We start from the raw sequence: 16,773 nt of genomic DNA, 5'->3' as shown, positions 1-16,773 counted from the left end.
AACTTAAATGATCCAAAAAGTGTTTCCATTTGACTTTGGAGTACATTCAAATATATATGTCAAATTATATACACACATACATGCCTGTATGTATTCAACATGTACTGAAATGTATGTGTTCAAATATACATGTCTTTAAATATATATATATTTATGGATATATATAGAGATAAACATACGTATATATGCCTCATATATATTTTTAAATATGCATACATTAATATGTGTGTCTACACACGCACAAAAATACAAAAATTAGAAACATGTCAGCTGACATGGAGAAACAGACTTTATATAAAATATTTTCCTTCCGTAATCTTCAACAGAGATTATTCATATGGATAACTGAGAACTTACTGTATTTATAATCAACTAAACAATATAGTCAACATCTTCCTAACATTTCCCACTGAAGAAGGAAAAGAGGCAATTGTACAATTCTAGGAATAGTAGAATTCCTCAATTTGATTTAAAGTAAAGTTATTCTATCTCAATGTAGATTTAGGCCTTTTAATTGCTAAACATATTGGAGTAGTTGTCTCTAGAGAATAAGATCATTGCCTAGAAAACTGTCTTCTAAATTGATAACACACTGAAATCACCCCAGTTCTTTAAGATAGCTGACCAGCAAGAAAACCACACAAGGCATCCAAATACCACCTTGATTTTAATGTTTTGTAGTCCATTCTTGCTTCATCTTTTAGCTTTTGCTCAATCACTTATTATTTCCAAAAATGTGTGTATTTGCTTCTCTGTCAGAGAGTAAATGGACATTAGCTGCTCATGTCCATTAAATTTAAAATTAAAATTTTAATTTTAAAATATTAAAATGAGAGAAATTTCAGGTGTCTTAATGGCACAATCATCTCACTCTATAGATGAGAAAATAGAAGCTCAGGCACTTCTGAGATTTATATGACTTTCCATGTTCTCATATTTATTTACACATTTCTTTGTAGGTTTCTACTACATCTGGAACCTACTTCAACGGCTTATTTTGAAGACTGATTCAATACGGTGAACTTACCATGATGACTTGTACATGGCAAGGATGCTCAATAAACAGAAATTTCCTCTTCCCCTGAGTTTTTAGCTATTGGTTTCTATAATTTTCTTGCTCACATTTAGTAACTGAATTCACTTACTTAAATGTAAGGCATTGACCAAACATCTTTATTGTTATATATATTTTGACAGCTATGACAGAGTTTCTTTGATTTTATAATCAACTCTCTCCCTCACTACTGTGCATCTGTATCTAACCCTGGTCATTTTCTTTTGCATTGTTTAGAATTTGTAGTAACTCATTTTAGCAATTTTAGCAAAGCAGCTGAGGCTGAGGCTTTGCAAGTTCAATTAATCTAACCAAGGTCATTCAACCAGTAGGTTATCCAGAATTGTCATAATAATCCATTAACTTTATCCTAGAAAATGTGTTACTGAACCACAAATAAAAAATTTACTTACTCTTATCTAATTGCTTCGCCTGCAGGCTAGTAAATATCTCTAAGCATGAGTTTTCTCTTCTGCCAAACACTATCTATAATGCTTAAACTACTTGCCCACCTTAATGCTAATATTGAATAACTGTGCAAAAGTGCTTTATGAGTTTATAGTCTGTCAGGCTGTAAATCTAGAAAACGTGCTCCCATATTCATTTCTGCATTTCCAGAACTTGGCTTAGTTCCTGGCCTAGAGTAAATTCTCAATGCCTGTTGCTACTTGAAAAATTAAGTTGAAATCAAGTATATAGTGTTATATGTTTGCAAGGTAATAGTACTCTTTCTCTACATAGTCTTAGGCCAGGTGACAGCAAAGAGCTGTCATCTATGCCACTTTTAGCTCTATGTCACTTTTTAGAAAAGAAAGAAAAATTCAGTATTTCCTATTTTCCAAATTCAGAAAGTTTGCTTTTGAAGATTTCTGTTTAAACTGTCCCTGTGAAGAGTTGAAAAATGGCACGTCCAATGTATGGAATACTGGTCAATAGGTTTGGATTTTGTTGTTATCTCTGGTGAATTATTTACTGTTTAAATTAAAAGAATCTATTGTTTTCTCTAGTTTTCAATTACCTCACCTATTCTCACTCTACTCCCAATAGTAATAATGACAATAAGACTAAAGTGCTTCCCAGGTACCAGAACCTCAGATAAACACGTCACTGGCATCATCATCATTTTTAATCCTCATACAACTCTATGGTATTCTATGCCCTTTTTATAAAGAAGGGAACTGAGACAGGGATGTTAAATAAATTGCCTAGGACTACTCAGCCAGTTAACTTCAAATCTAAGTCTGTCTGACTCAACCCTCTGAATAATTCTATGGACTCCCTAAGCCTCCGGTCACCATCAGCACTCCCCTAGCCATATATTGGCTGCAAATAGAAAAGATAACATGAATATAATCAAAGAATAATTAATAGAGCATAGATGGTAATAATTACTATTTTCTAAATACTTGCTAAATGCTTTAGATGTATTATCTCAATTAATTCACCATGTTAAACCGGAAGGCATTATTATGATTGCTATTTTCAAATTGATCATTACACACTGTGTGCATGTACCAAAAATCATATTACACTCCATAAATATGTACAATTATTATGTGTCAATTAATAATAATAATAAAAGCCAAAGGGGGAAAGTAGAAAAAATATTAGCATCTATAAAACTATTTTTTGTTTATAAAAATAAAAAAAATCAAGAAAACTGAGCATTTGCAGGGTTAATCAATTTAACAAAGGTCATTCGATCAGTAAGTGGCATAGCTAAAGTATTATTCATTTGATTCTAAAGCCAGTGCTTGTAATTACTGCACCAAACTATACTTCAAGGTTATATAGATTTTAAAAATAATCTTAAAAATAGGATGGTTCTATGTTGATAGAAGATTTTATTTTCATATTCATAATTCCCCATTAAAACATATTTCTTAAACTCTAAAGATATGTGAGATTAAAGCTTGAAATGGATTTAAGCCTTCTCAAAGATGGGCACTTTCAAGCAACAAGGCATTGGTCTGCAATCTGGCCTATACTATGTGGTCTACCTGGGCAAAGTCTAATCAAAGGTTGAGCTTCCATCAAGGGAAAGAGGGTCTTCTTTAGGATTCTATTGCAGAGCATGGACATGAATCAGCCTGGGTCACAGATGTAACAGGGTATCATATGTAAAGGACAATTTGAGGGGTGTCAAACAGTAACTCCACTTTTGCTGGCTCCAGCGTTGCACAGATATGACATCCTCATATACCTACCAGGCAAACAGCTACTGAGAATCATTTCAGATCTTCTGGATAAGTCAACCAGCTCAAATAAATTCTGGTTCCACCAGGATTTGTTTAGTTTCACTAAACTAAACAGATTAGTTTCCTAATATGTGAAGTCGGAATAATAATAGTGACTGCCTTATAGGAATGGCTTTAGGATTGAGTGAGTTAATACCTGTAAGACACTTAGAAATATGACGTTACGCAGTAAGCAACCACTGTCTGCTAGATGGGGTTGTTGTTATCTGTCAGTTTCTATTTGTCCCTCTGGACCATTCTTTGCAAAGTAAAGATTCTTTTAATGTGTCAAACGACATGTGTACATAATCATTTATTTGATATTGCAAAAGACTGAAAAAATTTAAATTATGGGACTTAATTTAATGAATTATGTTGTTTTAGTATGTAGTGCTAGCCAGCTATAACAAAGAATTAAGAAACTTTTGTTAAAAATACCCCAAGATTTGTGCTTAAATGTAAAAAAAATGCAGAAATGCATTGTATTGTTACCACTTGTAGAAAAAAAAAGATAATATAACTTAATACTTGTACCTAATATTTGTTTATATATCCATAAAAGGTCTCTGATAACTAATTTCTAGTTGAAGAGTGGGAACTGGAAGATGGCAGATAAGGGTGGAAAGATAACTTTTATGCTATATTTTTGTTTCTTAAATATTTTAAGCCAGGTTCTTGCCTTGATTAACTAACTTTTCTATTTACATTTATTATTAACAACATTATTATTATTATTATTTATTATTTCTTTATTATCACCACTTTAAGCATGCAGGAAGGGACCCTGGAAGGTTTTAACTAGAGAAACCTGAAAGAAAAAAATCAAGAGAAGGGTTGCCAGAAAAACATATTTCATAATTTTTTTGAAAAGTTGGTTAGCCCACATACTTTGGATAATAGCACATCCTTCCCGTTTATGTGTGGTTTGATAGCTTACACTGCCCATAGCCCTATAATCTATAAGATTATTTTTTCTCAACTGTAGATTTTATAGTGGTTATATGAGTGGCAGAGACCAGTGCTTCTAGACTTCTAACTACTTAGTTTAGACATTTCAAATATTCTAGCATGATCAATTGAATTAGGGGATATGTCCTCCTGACAGACCAGTCTTTGCTCAGCTGGCTGCTTGTAGGACATAGAGCCCAAGAAAATGAATAAACGAAGAGTGAATGAAAGTTTTGAAGACTAACAACACAACACAATGTCTAATAAGACTTACAGCTTTATTTCTGCTAGGAAAAGGGGAGGAAAAACAGTCATGTTTTATACAAAATATTTAAACAATTGTTTCGCTTTATCTAAAATGTCTCCAGAAAAATGAGACCACACTAGGTTGGAGAGTAGGCTCTTTACAAGCTATTGCATTTCTAAATTTTAATTCAATCATAAAATCCCTCTGCACAATTTCAGAAAGGCCTGACTCGTGGGTACCATACTTCCTAAAGGCATACACAGCAGATTATTAAAGAATAACTCTGGCTCATCTTAGACTAAAGAAAAGAATCTAAAAACATTAACTTGCATAGCCATTCAAATTATTGCTGCTTTTTATAAAAATCATCACAGAGGTAATTCTCTACTTTCTCTTTTCCCCTCACTCCCAAACTCAGCAATTCCTAGCAAAACTGTGGGCTGCCTTCCAAATAAAATTTTAGGGAGGGTTTGCAAGCACATCTATGGGGCCAAAGGAATTTTTATAAAAGGAAGAGAGAAATAAATAAAATAAATAATATCTAATAAATAACTCAGACAACATTGATTATCTACAAACTTAAATGCCAGAAAATGCTAGCTTCAAGGATGGACCCTTCCACAGCCCCTCACAAAGGTAAGTGCAGTACATACTCAGAAAGCACATAGTATGGCTTTATAAGTCATTTTACTTGCCTATTTCCTGTAGAGAAGATTGTGATAAGGGGGAACCACTTTGGTGGCTGATGGAGATTAAGATCTCTCTCCAAGGCTACTTTCAAGTGAATTTACAAACCAAGGGTGCAAAATATAGCAGGGTAAGTGCTGCGAGCAAAATGGAAAAAAGTAACTTATGCTGTAAGGAGATAATAAATAAGACAGGTAGAAAGACAAGATACGCAGGTAGTTGGCAGATTTTAGGTGATAGCTGAGCTATAGAAAATGACATACTAATCTGTGTTATCAATTTTTTTATTGCCCCTATTGATGTACTCTGCATACTAAACTTATCCTCTCTGGCAGGAGCAGGACCTAATCTACTATCAAATAAGCCGTTCAGGCTCTGGTTTGACTTAAATAACTGTCCTGGCTGATTGAACAAGATAGGAAAATTTCTTAGGTCTCATTTTCTGAAAAAAATACAAATTTGATGAAGTTAGTGTTGATATAAAGGAAAGAGGAGTTACATAAAGAAAAATGAACACTCAGCAAATTAGTCTAAACCTGTGGTGAAGATATAGTTGGTAAAAATACTCACTGACCTTGGATTTTATTTCTGCATCCCTAAGTTTGGTCACTTGAAATTTTATCTACAATATGTAATAACATATTCTATCTTAGAAGTGAGGAAGAGGTAACAATTAGTGCAAGAGGAGAGAGAAGGAACTATATATATGTTGGGAAATTTTAACCTTGGTCAATAAATTGATTGGTGCTTGTGCTTCTGGAAAATATATTCTTGTGGACAGAGGTGGATGGTTTTAATCACATTTAACCAAATGAAATTTATCTTGCTAAAAAAAAAAAAATCCATTGGTTTTCCCATGGGCAACTGTGAGCTGGAGAGATTCCCTGAACTACGGTAGTTAGTATAGCCAATTGCTATTTTATTGCTCTTAAATACAAACCTGTGTTGTGTGCTGATCCTAACAGCAGCACCTGAGCCTCAACAGAAGTCCCAGAGCCCTCTGGTTATGGAGGTCATGGTCTAGAAGACTTCTCTATGTCCCATTAGTCATAGGAGTTTGAAGCTTCAGTGATTTGTTTGCCCTGCCTCTGGTACTGAGAAAAACGATTTTGAAATATTTTCAAGAATAAAGTTGGCATGAGGCCTCTATCGTGGTTCTCTATTATGGTTCTTCAAATCATAAGGAAGATATGTTCAACTTTTAGTCCAATAACAAATAGAGTTAATCTCTTAAAGAACATGTTTTGTTCTTCACAGTGACAGCCGTGTCAGACTTTTCAATAGACACGAAGAAGTCCAACCATTAAATCCAAACAAGCTTTTCATTCTGTGAGCTAAGAGACATGCACCTTGTGTTCCCTCTGGTAACTCAATTTGATTATTCTATGCATAGTATCCCTTTCCTATTATTGCTCTATTCTTTCAGTTGCAAGAAATTTTGAAAAGTGATCACCACAGTTATAGAATTTCAGAACTGTGAAGGACTTTAGAAATCATCTGGACTTAGAATGATTGCCTCATATAAATACAATTTGTTTATTTACAATTGCTAGTAAATAAACAAAGGCCAGAAATGGAAAATTAATTGGCATAGACTAGGCAATGAGTTTTTGGCACCACTGGAAGAGGGCCGAGGTCTTCTGTTCTACTTTCACATGGTTATTAAATCAACATGTATTTTCACTTGAGGACCCTATGAAGAAATCAATGCAATGTGAGAAGATGATGAGAAAAGAGGTGACAGATAAAGGAAAGCCTAAATGGACTAGAACTATTGTTTGATATATATCCATAGGGATCCTTTAAAGTCATTGAATCCTTAGCTCAATCACTTGAATTATGGGAAATGTCTCCACGTCACTCTCTGAAATGTTGAACTTACTGCCTCACTCACTGAAGACTGTATTGAGTTGTGTCCCAATACCATGATGGGGGTAGGAATCATAGGACATGTCAATAGGGACGTCATAACGGGGGGTACCAGCCTGAAATGGAGTTGAAGGCACATGCCCTGAGCTTAGATTTGCAGAAGAGTAATGTGGCATGAAGCTGTAGGATTTTTCTAGGTCTGGAGACCCATCTTGCTTCAAGGAGAAGTTCCCACTGATGCTCAGGGGTGGAGTGAGGGGGCCCTCATAAGGGGGTGTACTGCAGTCAGGTAGATGACTCCCAAAGGATGATTCTCCCAAACTCTTGAATACTTGGGGTTTGAGATGAAGGACATGTGTTTCCATATGGCCGTAAGGAGGGCTGGGGAGCCCCGGAGACTGATAGTTGAAGTTGTGGACAGAGATGGCAGAGTCACAAATAGGAGATTTATCCTCATGCTTCTCCAGGAGGACAGACTGAGGGCCCAGTTGGAGACATCCAGCCACCAGGTTGCTTGTGGGCTGAGAAAGCCCTTTACAGAGCATCTCCACAAAGCCTTTTCCTTCAGGTGTTTGGCCAGTCTCCAAGACTTCAGACAAAGCCCAAATATAATTCCTGGCCAGTCTAAGAGTCTCTATCTTGGAAAGTTTTTGGGTTTTGGAGTAGCATGGCATGACTCGCCTCAGGTTATCCAGGGCATCGTTCAGGCCATGCATCCGGGTCCGTTCTCTGGCATTGGCCTTGACTCTTCGAGCTCGGAATCTCTCAAGGCGAGCTTTGGTCATCTTCTTTTTCTTGGGACCCCTTCTCTTAGGTTTCTCCCCATCTTCTTCCTCTTCTTCTTCCTCCTCAATACTGTCATGCTCTTCAGTTAAGCTGCTGAGCATCCCATAAGTACCTGGTCTGCTCTCTTCCTCCTTCACCTCATTTTGGGAGCCCAGACCTTTATCCATCCAGGATGGTGTGTTGACCAGCTCTCCCATCTCCTTAGATTTCACATAGGTTTTTGCCATTTCCAGACTCTGGAAAAGGGAAATATCAAAGGTTAGTTCCTGTGAGTACTTGATTTTCTTTAAAACTAAACTTTCTTTTTGTATAATTATCTTGTCCAAGTCTTCCATTCTCAATGACAAATCCAAGATTCAAAGAAATGCCCAGAATACTCCTCTAGTTACGGCATATTATAAGAAAATATACTATAGAAAAAGAAAATTGACTTGATTATTCATTGCAGTGTTAGTCTCTTTTTATTCTTAGATTTTTTATCTCGTGAATATTTTATACAAAAAATGACTGATATACCAGTCCAAAGAGATATTTTTCTTTCTTTCCAGAATCCAGAACATAAAACAGGAAAGAATGAGGTGAGTATATAAATTATGGTTCAAATGGAGACATTTCTGAAAGTGAAAGAGGATACTAGAATAAGTATATGTCTATGATAATTATTGTTATTGCAAAATAAAAAGCCCATCAAATAGTCAAACAAGCACACTGTTGTATATTTACACCATACAAAATAAAAAACTGTAGCAAGATCATTCAGACTACTTTGTATGTGTTCTACAAAAGACTACTCAACCTGTATTTAGAAGTATTTCACATCCATGTAGCCTATAAATATCCCATGTTTCTCACCGGTATTGCTAACTTGTGGTTCAATCATTTCCTTCAAGTTGTCCATGACACAACTGGCTGGTCCAACATATGACCATCAGACATTACTCTCACCATTACCAGAGGTGCATTCTGTTTTTCAATAAGCACTTTGTGTTCTGCCTAGTGTGAGTTATGTTAGAAGTGTTAGTGACATGGCATCTTGAAAGGATCATGAAAAGAAAGGAGGGTTATCACTGATCATCTTTCAAATTTGCCCATATGTTAAAGTGAGAACTCTGCACATGCATCTCACACCATCAGACAAGACCATGGCAACAGCTAGGAGTGCAGCCAGTGGTCGACCAAACCCATCCAAGCTTTAGTGCAACTATTATAATAATAGTTATAAAATCTGGAACAAATGCTAACCTAAACAGAACATAGTGACTGCTAACACAAGTGAGGACTATTTCAGGCAAACACAGAAATAGCCTGACTACTTTAATTCACTTGCCTAACACACTGTTTAATCAGAATTTTGTATGTAAAATTCGCTATTTGAAAACCGGAAGAGACTGGTGATTTAGTAAACGTTTTGCATTCAATTCTGGAAGAGTTTGAATTGTTTTAAAACTTGCTAAGCAATTTTTAGGCATATGGTTTACCAAATAAAAGTATCTTATAAGCTCCACTGGGGCATCCCAGTTTACCAGCTACTCTGAAATATTAAACCCACTATCACCTTTTAGTATGAGAAAGGGGAGAATGTAATAAATGTTTTCTATTCTTTGAAGCTTGAGCCTCAAATCAATGAACACAGGGATTAGTACACAGCTTTTAAAAAATAAAGATATATTATTTGATTTGTTTCTGGTAACTGGAGCTTGTTTTCCTTGTAACCTCATTTACCTCCTATAAATAATTAATGTCACTGCATTGCGAAAACAGCCTAGGTTTCATGTTAATCAGCACAGAAATCATGTCAGCTTGACTTACTCACTTAATAAGGCTTCCTGGGTAAGCAGCTTTATTGAAAACACACATTGGAACCTATTGGTCAACTGGCTGCCCAGGCCAACTCAGAAAATCCCACTTTTAATATGGATGATAGAGCTTGTGTGCTGAGCTGCACTTCTAACTCAGGCAGATATCCAGAGGGAGGGTAAAGAACCTAATTAACTTTCTGTTAAAGTAACACAGCTCTTCCAGAGGCAGGTGCACTCTAAGGCCAAAAAGGATGGAGTGGGCTTGGGAAACCTAATGCTCCCCATGTAATTACAATAACATTTGTATAGCATTTTAAAGTGTACAGAGCACTTTTGTATTCATTAATTGTATGTTTCTTATAGCAAACCTTTGAGAAAGATAGAAATTGTTATGCTCATTTTATACTCAGGATCACTGTGGGTCAGGTAGTTTAGGTGATGGAAATGCAGAGACATAGAGCTGGTGGAACAGGACACAAAATCAGTTCTTCTGATTCCAAATCTTAGGTTTTGTGTTTTTCTTTTCTTTTTTCTTCTTTTTTTTTTTTTTTTTTTTGAGACGGAGTTTCGCTCTTGTTACCCAGGCTGGAGTGCAATGGCGCGATCTCGGCTCACCGCAACCTCCGCCTCCTGGGTTCAGGCAATTCTCCTGCCTCAGCCTCCTGAGTAGCTGGGATTACAGGCACGCGCCACCATGCCCAGCTTATTTTTGTATTTTTAGTAGAGACGGGGTTTCACCATGTTGACCAGGATGGTCTCGATCTCTTGACCTCGTGATCCACCTGCCTCGGCCTCCCAAAGTGCTGGGATTACAGGCTTGAGCCACCGCGCCCGGTCTCTTTTTTCTTCTTCTATCACAGCTACAGGAAGAAAGAAAGGCACTTTGGCTTCAGGAGATGTACAGTAATAGAACTAAGTCAACAGGGATGGCCATTATACAAAGGGTGTTCTTTGAGGTGCCTTATAACACTCATATTTCAGGATTCCTTCGTCTTTCAAATATTTTCCTTGTTGCTTTCACCCATATAGCCCCCACTTTCTTAGCCTCCCCCTTTTTCTCCTCATTCTCTTGTCTTCATTATCATCATTATCATTGGCTCATACTAATATTCATGAAGAGGAGAGAAGGAAGGAAAGAAGGAAGATGCAAGAGAGGAGAGTCTCCCAAATTGCCCCTGGATCTGAATACCATCCTAGCTGGGGGATTTAGCCTTCTTCACCATCCCTACCTCTGTTCCTCCAGACTCTTGTTAAGATCTGTCAATACTCACGTTCATCAAAATAAGTGAGAGTGAGAGGATAGAATAGACCACCTTTTACCTTTAACATATTTAATGGTTTCTGTTAGAGTCAAGGAGCTGCTTTCAAATCAGCTTGTTGGTATGTATGAAGAAAAAGAATCAACTGGCTTTGGCCAAAATAATGAAAAGGTCAACCAGTTTTCTTTCACCTTTGTTCTCTTACTAATCGTGGGAAGGACATAGATGGCTCCCGTTTAACTTCCTCTGTTCTCATAGGTGCTGGTCCATTAAGTACCAAGAGAATCCCATGAGTATATAGTATGGTTTCAAAAGAATGGAAGCTGAAATAACGCAAATGTGAACTCTCATCCCAATTCTTCTAATTCCTGGGTTGTTGATTCCAAACACATTACATAAAGTTATCTGTTCTTCCATTTCCTCTAATAAAATAGGACTAATATATGTGTTCTGTGATTCTTTTAGGAGAAATAAAAACATAATAAAGAATTTTATAGTTGTAAATGCTATAAAACACTATCATTACATTTATTCCTGTTTATTCTTGAGTTTTCTTATCTAATCTATTCTCGCACTTTCCCTATTCAGAAATAAAATTGTTTCTCACAGATGAATAATGAAACAGACTGTATTAACTAGTATGTCTCCTATTATCTGGATATTACCTCTGATTGGCTTATAAAATTATCTGACAGTTACTCAGTAGCCTGTCATTTTTCCCATGGTGGGATGGACAGCACAGACTCCGGTGTCAGATTACCTGGATTCAAACTTCAGCCCCGCTACTCACTAGATATATGTACTTAGGCCAGTTTCATAACCCTTATCTGCCTCAGTCTCCTCCTCCCTAAACTGAGAATAATAAAAGTCCCATAAGGTGGGATTGTTAGGAGCATAAAATGAGTTGATACATCTGAAGCACTTTGAATAGTGTCGCATCATCAAATATAATACCTAGTATTATATTTCATATAAATACTAGGTACTGTTATTTCTAAACATCGCCATGAATTTTTCTGGCCACTTGGACATGAGTAGGTATAATTAGAATCTGTTATTAATATTGATTTTATGTCAACAAAAGCTAATGGCTTCATTTCAACATCTGTTTGAAAAAGTTCCCCAATACACCTATTCCTCCAATCTCCTGTTGAAACTGAAATCAAAGGTTCTGTTCTGCTGCAGGAGGTGAGGAAACCAAGCCCTACCAACTGCCTCCACTGAGTTGACTAGAACTCTTCCATCATATCCAAGATGCAAGTTAGCTCCCAAACTTTCATTCTACTTTATAATTGGAAGAAAACAGTTGGCTGGACACTCCTATTCACCCACATACATTTTCAGGTTCATAAACTTTCTGTATTGGAAATACAATTTTCCCACTAAAACCAAATGGCAGAGAGCTCTGAGGATAATATGCATTGTCTATCAAAGAGAAGTGAAAGCCAAGACTCCAGAAATATAAAGAAAAATGTTTCTCTGACTTTTTTCACCTAAATATTTTCAATACAGCAAAGAGGTTAACGGGAAAAAAAAAATAGAAACATCTAGTTTTAAATTTGAGTGTTGACAATGTGTGTACTGTAGTTCTGAGTTTTGATCAAAGAAACCAAGGGTTTTCTCCAGAACAGGTACCTAAATCTAATGCAGCTTTAAGCCTGTTAAGGAACCATCTCAGAGGTGTACTGAAAGAAGCATGAAACAGAGACTCTTCCATCACTCACCATTAAAAGAGCACATAAAAATCATTTTAATTATTGTACCCTTAGGGAAAAATGAAAATGAGATTGTCTTTCCTACATCATTTAGTAGTTTTCACGAAAAACAAGGAGGTAATGCAAGCACAAGTACTTTGTAAAATTGTTATGCCAATGTGAGGGTGAGGGTTGGCAACTGTTTTACAGAAGCTGTTTGAGAAAGTCTGTAGCACTGTCTCACAAACATACCATCTTTCTTAAGGTTTTCTCAATTACTAGGAAAGAAGTTAGCTCACAAATTATATAGGAAGCAGACTCCAATGTGACAAAAATCAATAAATACTGGCTCAAGGGGCAGAATCTGCCCCTTCCCACACATACACATAAACACATTCTGATCTTATAAAGTCCATTTTTAGCCTTTTATTTGGTATTTGGATTTTCTTTTACACCTACACAATATAACAGAATTTTCCTCTTTCTATAGGATCCTTTACTGAAATTTCAAGTTTAAGCTATTCTCTTTAATTCAAAATATTTCTCATTTTTAAAAAATTTTAAATCTGTTCTAGCAAAGTGTTTGTTTAGGCAATGATTTTGACTACCCAATATTTTTACTACTAGGGCCAAAGTCATTGAACATTACTACTATGTGGAACTGTCCTGGAATTCTTTCTACACTTTTATAAATTTTTTATTTATTATGGAGATGTTTCAACTAATTAATAAGTAACGGGAATTCACATGTGGATTTGTGATAGTTAGACAGTGTCTTTTCTCTTAAAAGCTGGTGATAATCTTGTTACCTACTGATCTGATGACCAAATACAACAGAAAAGGGGCTGTCCAGCCCAGTTTCTAGGAAATCTAAGAACTAAATAGACTAAATCCTTTTCCCAGAGTTGCACAGTCTTGGCACTAAAAAGACAGAATACAAACCAGGATGCTCACAAGTTGTATTGCTTGGAAAAAGCCAGTAGGGTGTTCTATGCTCTTCTTTTCTACTCTACTATTTTCCCCTTTATTAATATGTGTACACACGTATGTACATGCATGCCCCTACACAAACATTATGTCTGGCAAAGCCATGTAACACTTCAGGTACCATTGCCTCAGAGCTTAATAGTAAACAGAAGTTACTCAATCCTTTATTTTTCCCTCCATGATCTTCAACATTTTATCTCAGCTTCCTTTGTCAAAAAATGAGGGGGGCATTTCACATTTTATTAGTATTTTCTGAATATACTTTTCTTGTGGTCAAATGATGGGTGTGAAGCAGAGAAAGTAAAAATATACTTGGACAATCTTTCTCTTCTAATTTCCCATGTGAAAGAGCTGAGGAAAAGGAATTTCCCCCATCCCATGCCAACTATTTCAGCATTTTTAGTAAACCAAACAGGTAATGGTGAGAATCTATCCCCATGACTTTCCACAATCTTCTCTGATTCCTCATTCTGCTTTCCTTTCCCTGCCTCCCCCTCCACTCCTTCCATAGCCCTAAAATGCTGTGAGTGGAGTGGTGGATTGGGTCAATTCTTCCAACCGACTTGGAAGGCCACTTTGGAAAAGCATTAAACTTTTGGGCATTTTCACCACTAGCAAAACAAAAGAGAGGGTTTGACAGGAATTGGGGAAGATCATCTGTAATTTCCACTTCATCAAAATGATTGTGAGTGTCTGTGTTTTTCACTTTGGGTGGCAAGTGCTATAAAATTTATTAAAATTATTTAAAATGCTTATATTTGTCCCTAAGTGTTCCACTCACTATCTTCTTTACTCCAACTTTCCTAAGTCCCGCTTCCTCCTGCCTTAGCTCAGAAGAGACTTTCCTCACCCCAGCTCTTCTCTAGGGCTGTGGGAAGTTTCCACAGAAAATTTGGCCCCCATACCACCCCAACCACTGGCTCACCTTGGTCGCTGGAAGTTCCTGGAGTGAACTCTGTGAATCTGCGTCTCAGAGGACAGTCAGAGAAGCCAAGTCTTCCTGACCATCCAGATCGTAGGAGAAAGATGCTTTCAGCGATCCATGTTAAACCAGGTTGTTACCTCTTAGAGATTCCACTGGCTCTGGTTTCTCTGCCTGCTTCTTATTCTACTCCTTCCTTGGAGTTCGGTATGCTCCTCAAGGACGCCTTCGAGCTGATGCCTCGCTGCAGCCGGTTCAGTCGCTCTTCAGTACCTCTTCTCCCTGGTTAGCTCCCCGGAGAGGAGCTTTCAGGACCACAGCCCCTGGGCAGCTCCTGCTCTCTGGCTGGAGCCTCTGACTTGCTGCAGTTTTGATTGCTCTCCCAGCTGACCAGGGAGGAATGATGTTGCCCAGAGTCTAACTCCTCCCTTTCCCCAGCCGAAAGGCACGCCCACTTCAAAGGCTCCTCTGGCCAGGTCCAGTTTTGCCGCCTGTTTGTTTGTCTAAATAGAGATGGGGGTTGGTGGAAGGAGGGAGAGGGAGGAGAGTTGCTGAAGTTGAGGAGTAAAGAAAAAGAGGACTGGAAACCTTTGTGATTAAAAAGGTAAGAAATGGGAGCAGAGTAGGGTGTGCAGAACGGAGAAAAAAAATTTGGGGATAGACTTGGAGAGAGAGCTAAAAAGGGCAGATGAAGCTGTTGACGTATGTCTGAAAAGAATCAAAAAGTGAGAAAGATGCATGTCAAGGATACAGCATCAGTGGCTGCTTCCTTACACATGTGGACTGGTGTCTTTGGCTTTTAAACTTCAGAGTTCTTAAAGTAGAAGGAAGAAGTATGTCTCTCCCACCTTTCAGCATGTCAAAGTTACCCTCATTTAAAACTTTTAATTTGTGAATATAGATGAAGTTATATCTATATTTGCTTTACTGTTCTTTCAACCATCTGATCACTTGAAATTTATAAAAACAGAAAAAGAAATTAATACAACCCTTCATTTTAAGGACATTCAATTCCTTAGGTTACAAACTGAGATTTACTATTGTTTTTCAAAAATACATCGTTAAGCCTTCATGTAGAAAAAGTCCACCTGAGTCCACTTGGTAATGAGCTTATAAGAAAAGAAGGCTCATAATAATTCCTAAAACTCCTTTGTTATTATGAGGCTGAATTAAATTGTTAGAAGATAGAAAGAAAACTACATCTGGAATAATTTATATATATATGGATATGCATACTATCTTATTTAAAACTTGACCAAGGAAAAATAAATGATTGTAAGCTTAAGACACCAAAGATTTTCTAATCATCTTGTGTTTCCAAGAAGGAAAAAGAAAGGTGTCCAGATTAAGCAATTGGCTGAATGATCTTGAGTAAGTCAACTTCACTCTGGGCATCAGTTTTCATATCTGTAAAATGAGTTGATTGCTTATGTTTTTCCATCAGTATCTTGATAGAATTCCAAGTTCAAGTTCAACTTCTTTTAGAAATGGACTTGAAGGATAATTCCTCAGGCATTTTTGGCAAAATTTTTTGTATAAATATTTTTATTTATACACTCCAAAAAGAAAACAGAGTATCCCAGGCTTTTTGAGACTCACTCACTTGGTCTAACAACATAGCTAGCACATGTATCAAACAGAGAGGAAAAACTATAAATGTGCCTGTGTGCAAGGAAAGCCACAGAGGGATAAAACAAAAGATAGTTTTACTCTCACAAAGTTGAAAAGAGTATCTTAAGTTTGAAAATAGTTATTTTTAATTCTGATATAAATGTCATATGACTTTTGTTTTTCACAGAAAATAAGAAAATAAAAATTAACACTTTTTTCAGTTTTCATGGGAAGTTATTTATTTTCAGCAGCTCGTTAATCTTTTACTTATCTTTAGTATTCCTATCCAGAAAAAAACTCTGCTCAGAAAAATAAACTTCATTTTCATCGTTATTAAACAGCACATGATAGGAATAGCAGATTTTTAAAAAACAAATCAAAACTCACCACTCCTTGGCCACAGGAAACTTATCTATGAGGTAATTTATGTCTAGGATAGAGGTGCTTAATCATTGTTCAATGAGTGCTTATTGAATGAATTGATCTCCTGCTTTGTGTCTTCAAAACCTTGTCCATGGATACTTAGAAGTTGATGGTACTAGTGCCTGTGAAATTTTCAGGGGTAGAGAGTAATAACAGATTAGCAGAAAGGTGAACATATTGAGACAAAGATGAGGGTGGGGATAGATCATTCTGCAGGACTCCTTGCTTTCTCTGACAGATGTAAGGGACT

The 16,773-nt window shown here is 36.6% G+C and overlaps 1 protein-coding gene across 1 annotated transcript; it reads right to left on the bottom strand.

Annotated features, from left to right (window-relative positions):
- Nucleotides 1-4,498: 4,498 nt before the first annotated feature.
- Nucleotides 4,499-14,856, bottom strand: NEUROD4 (neuronal differentiation 4). Its single transcript, XM_012450383.2, has 2 exons — nucleotides 14,493-14,856; nucleotides 4,499-8,064 (listed from the first exon to the last, which is right to left on the bottom strand). Exon 2 carries the CDS (start codon nucleotides 8,053-8,055, stop codon nucleotides 7,060-7,062), a length of 996 nt encoding a protein of 331 aa, XP_012305806.2. The 5' UTR covers nucleotides 8,056-8,064; nucleotides 14,493-14,856; the 3' UTR covers nucleotides 4,499-7,059.
- Nucleotides 14,857-16,773: the final 1,917 nt, after the last annotated feature.

Source organism: Aotus nancymaae, unplaced genomic scaffold (genome assembly GCF_030222135.1).
Source record: "Aotus nancymaae isolate 86718 unplaced genomic scaffold, 86718_ANA_hifiasm-v0.15.2.pri h1tg000016l, whole genome shotgun sequence".
NCBI classification, from domain to species: domain Eukaryota; kingdom Metazoa; phylum Chordata; class Mammalia; order Primates; family Aotidae; genus Aotus; species Aotus nancymaae.
The sequence above is the reverse complement of the archived record's forward strand: the minus strand, read 5'-3'. Positions and strand labels throughout refer to the sequence as shown.

Bases quoted from the DNA above. Each gene is read 5' to 3' on its own strand.
- NEUROD4 (XM_012450383.2), bottom strand. From the start codon at position 8,055: ATGGCAAAAACCTATGTGAAATCTAAGGAGATGGGAGAGCTGGTCAAC.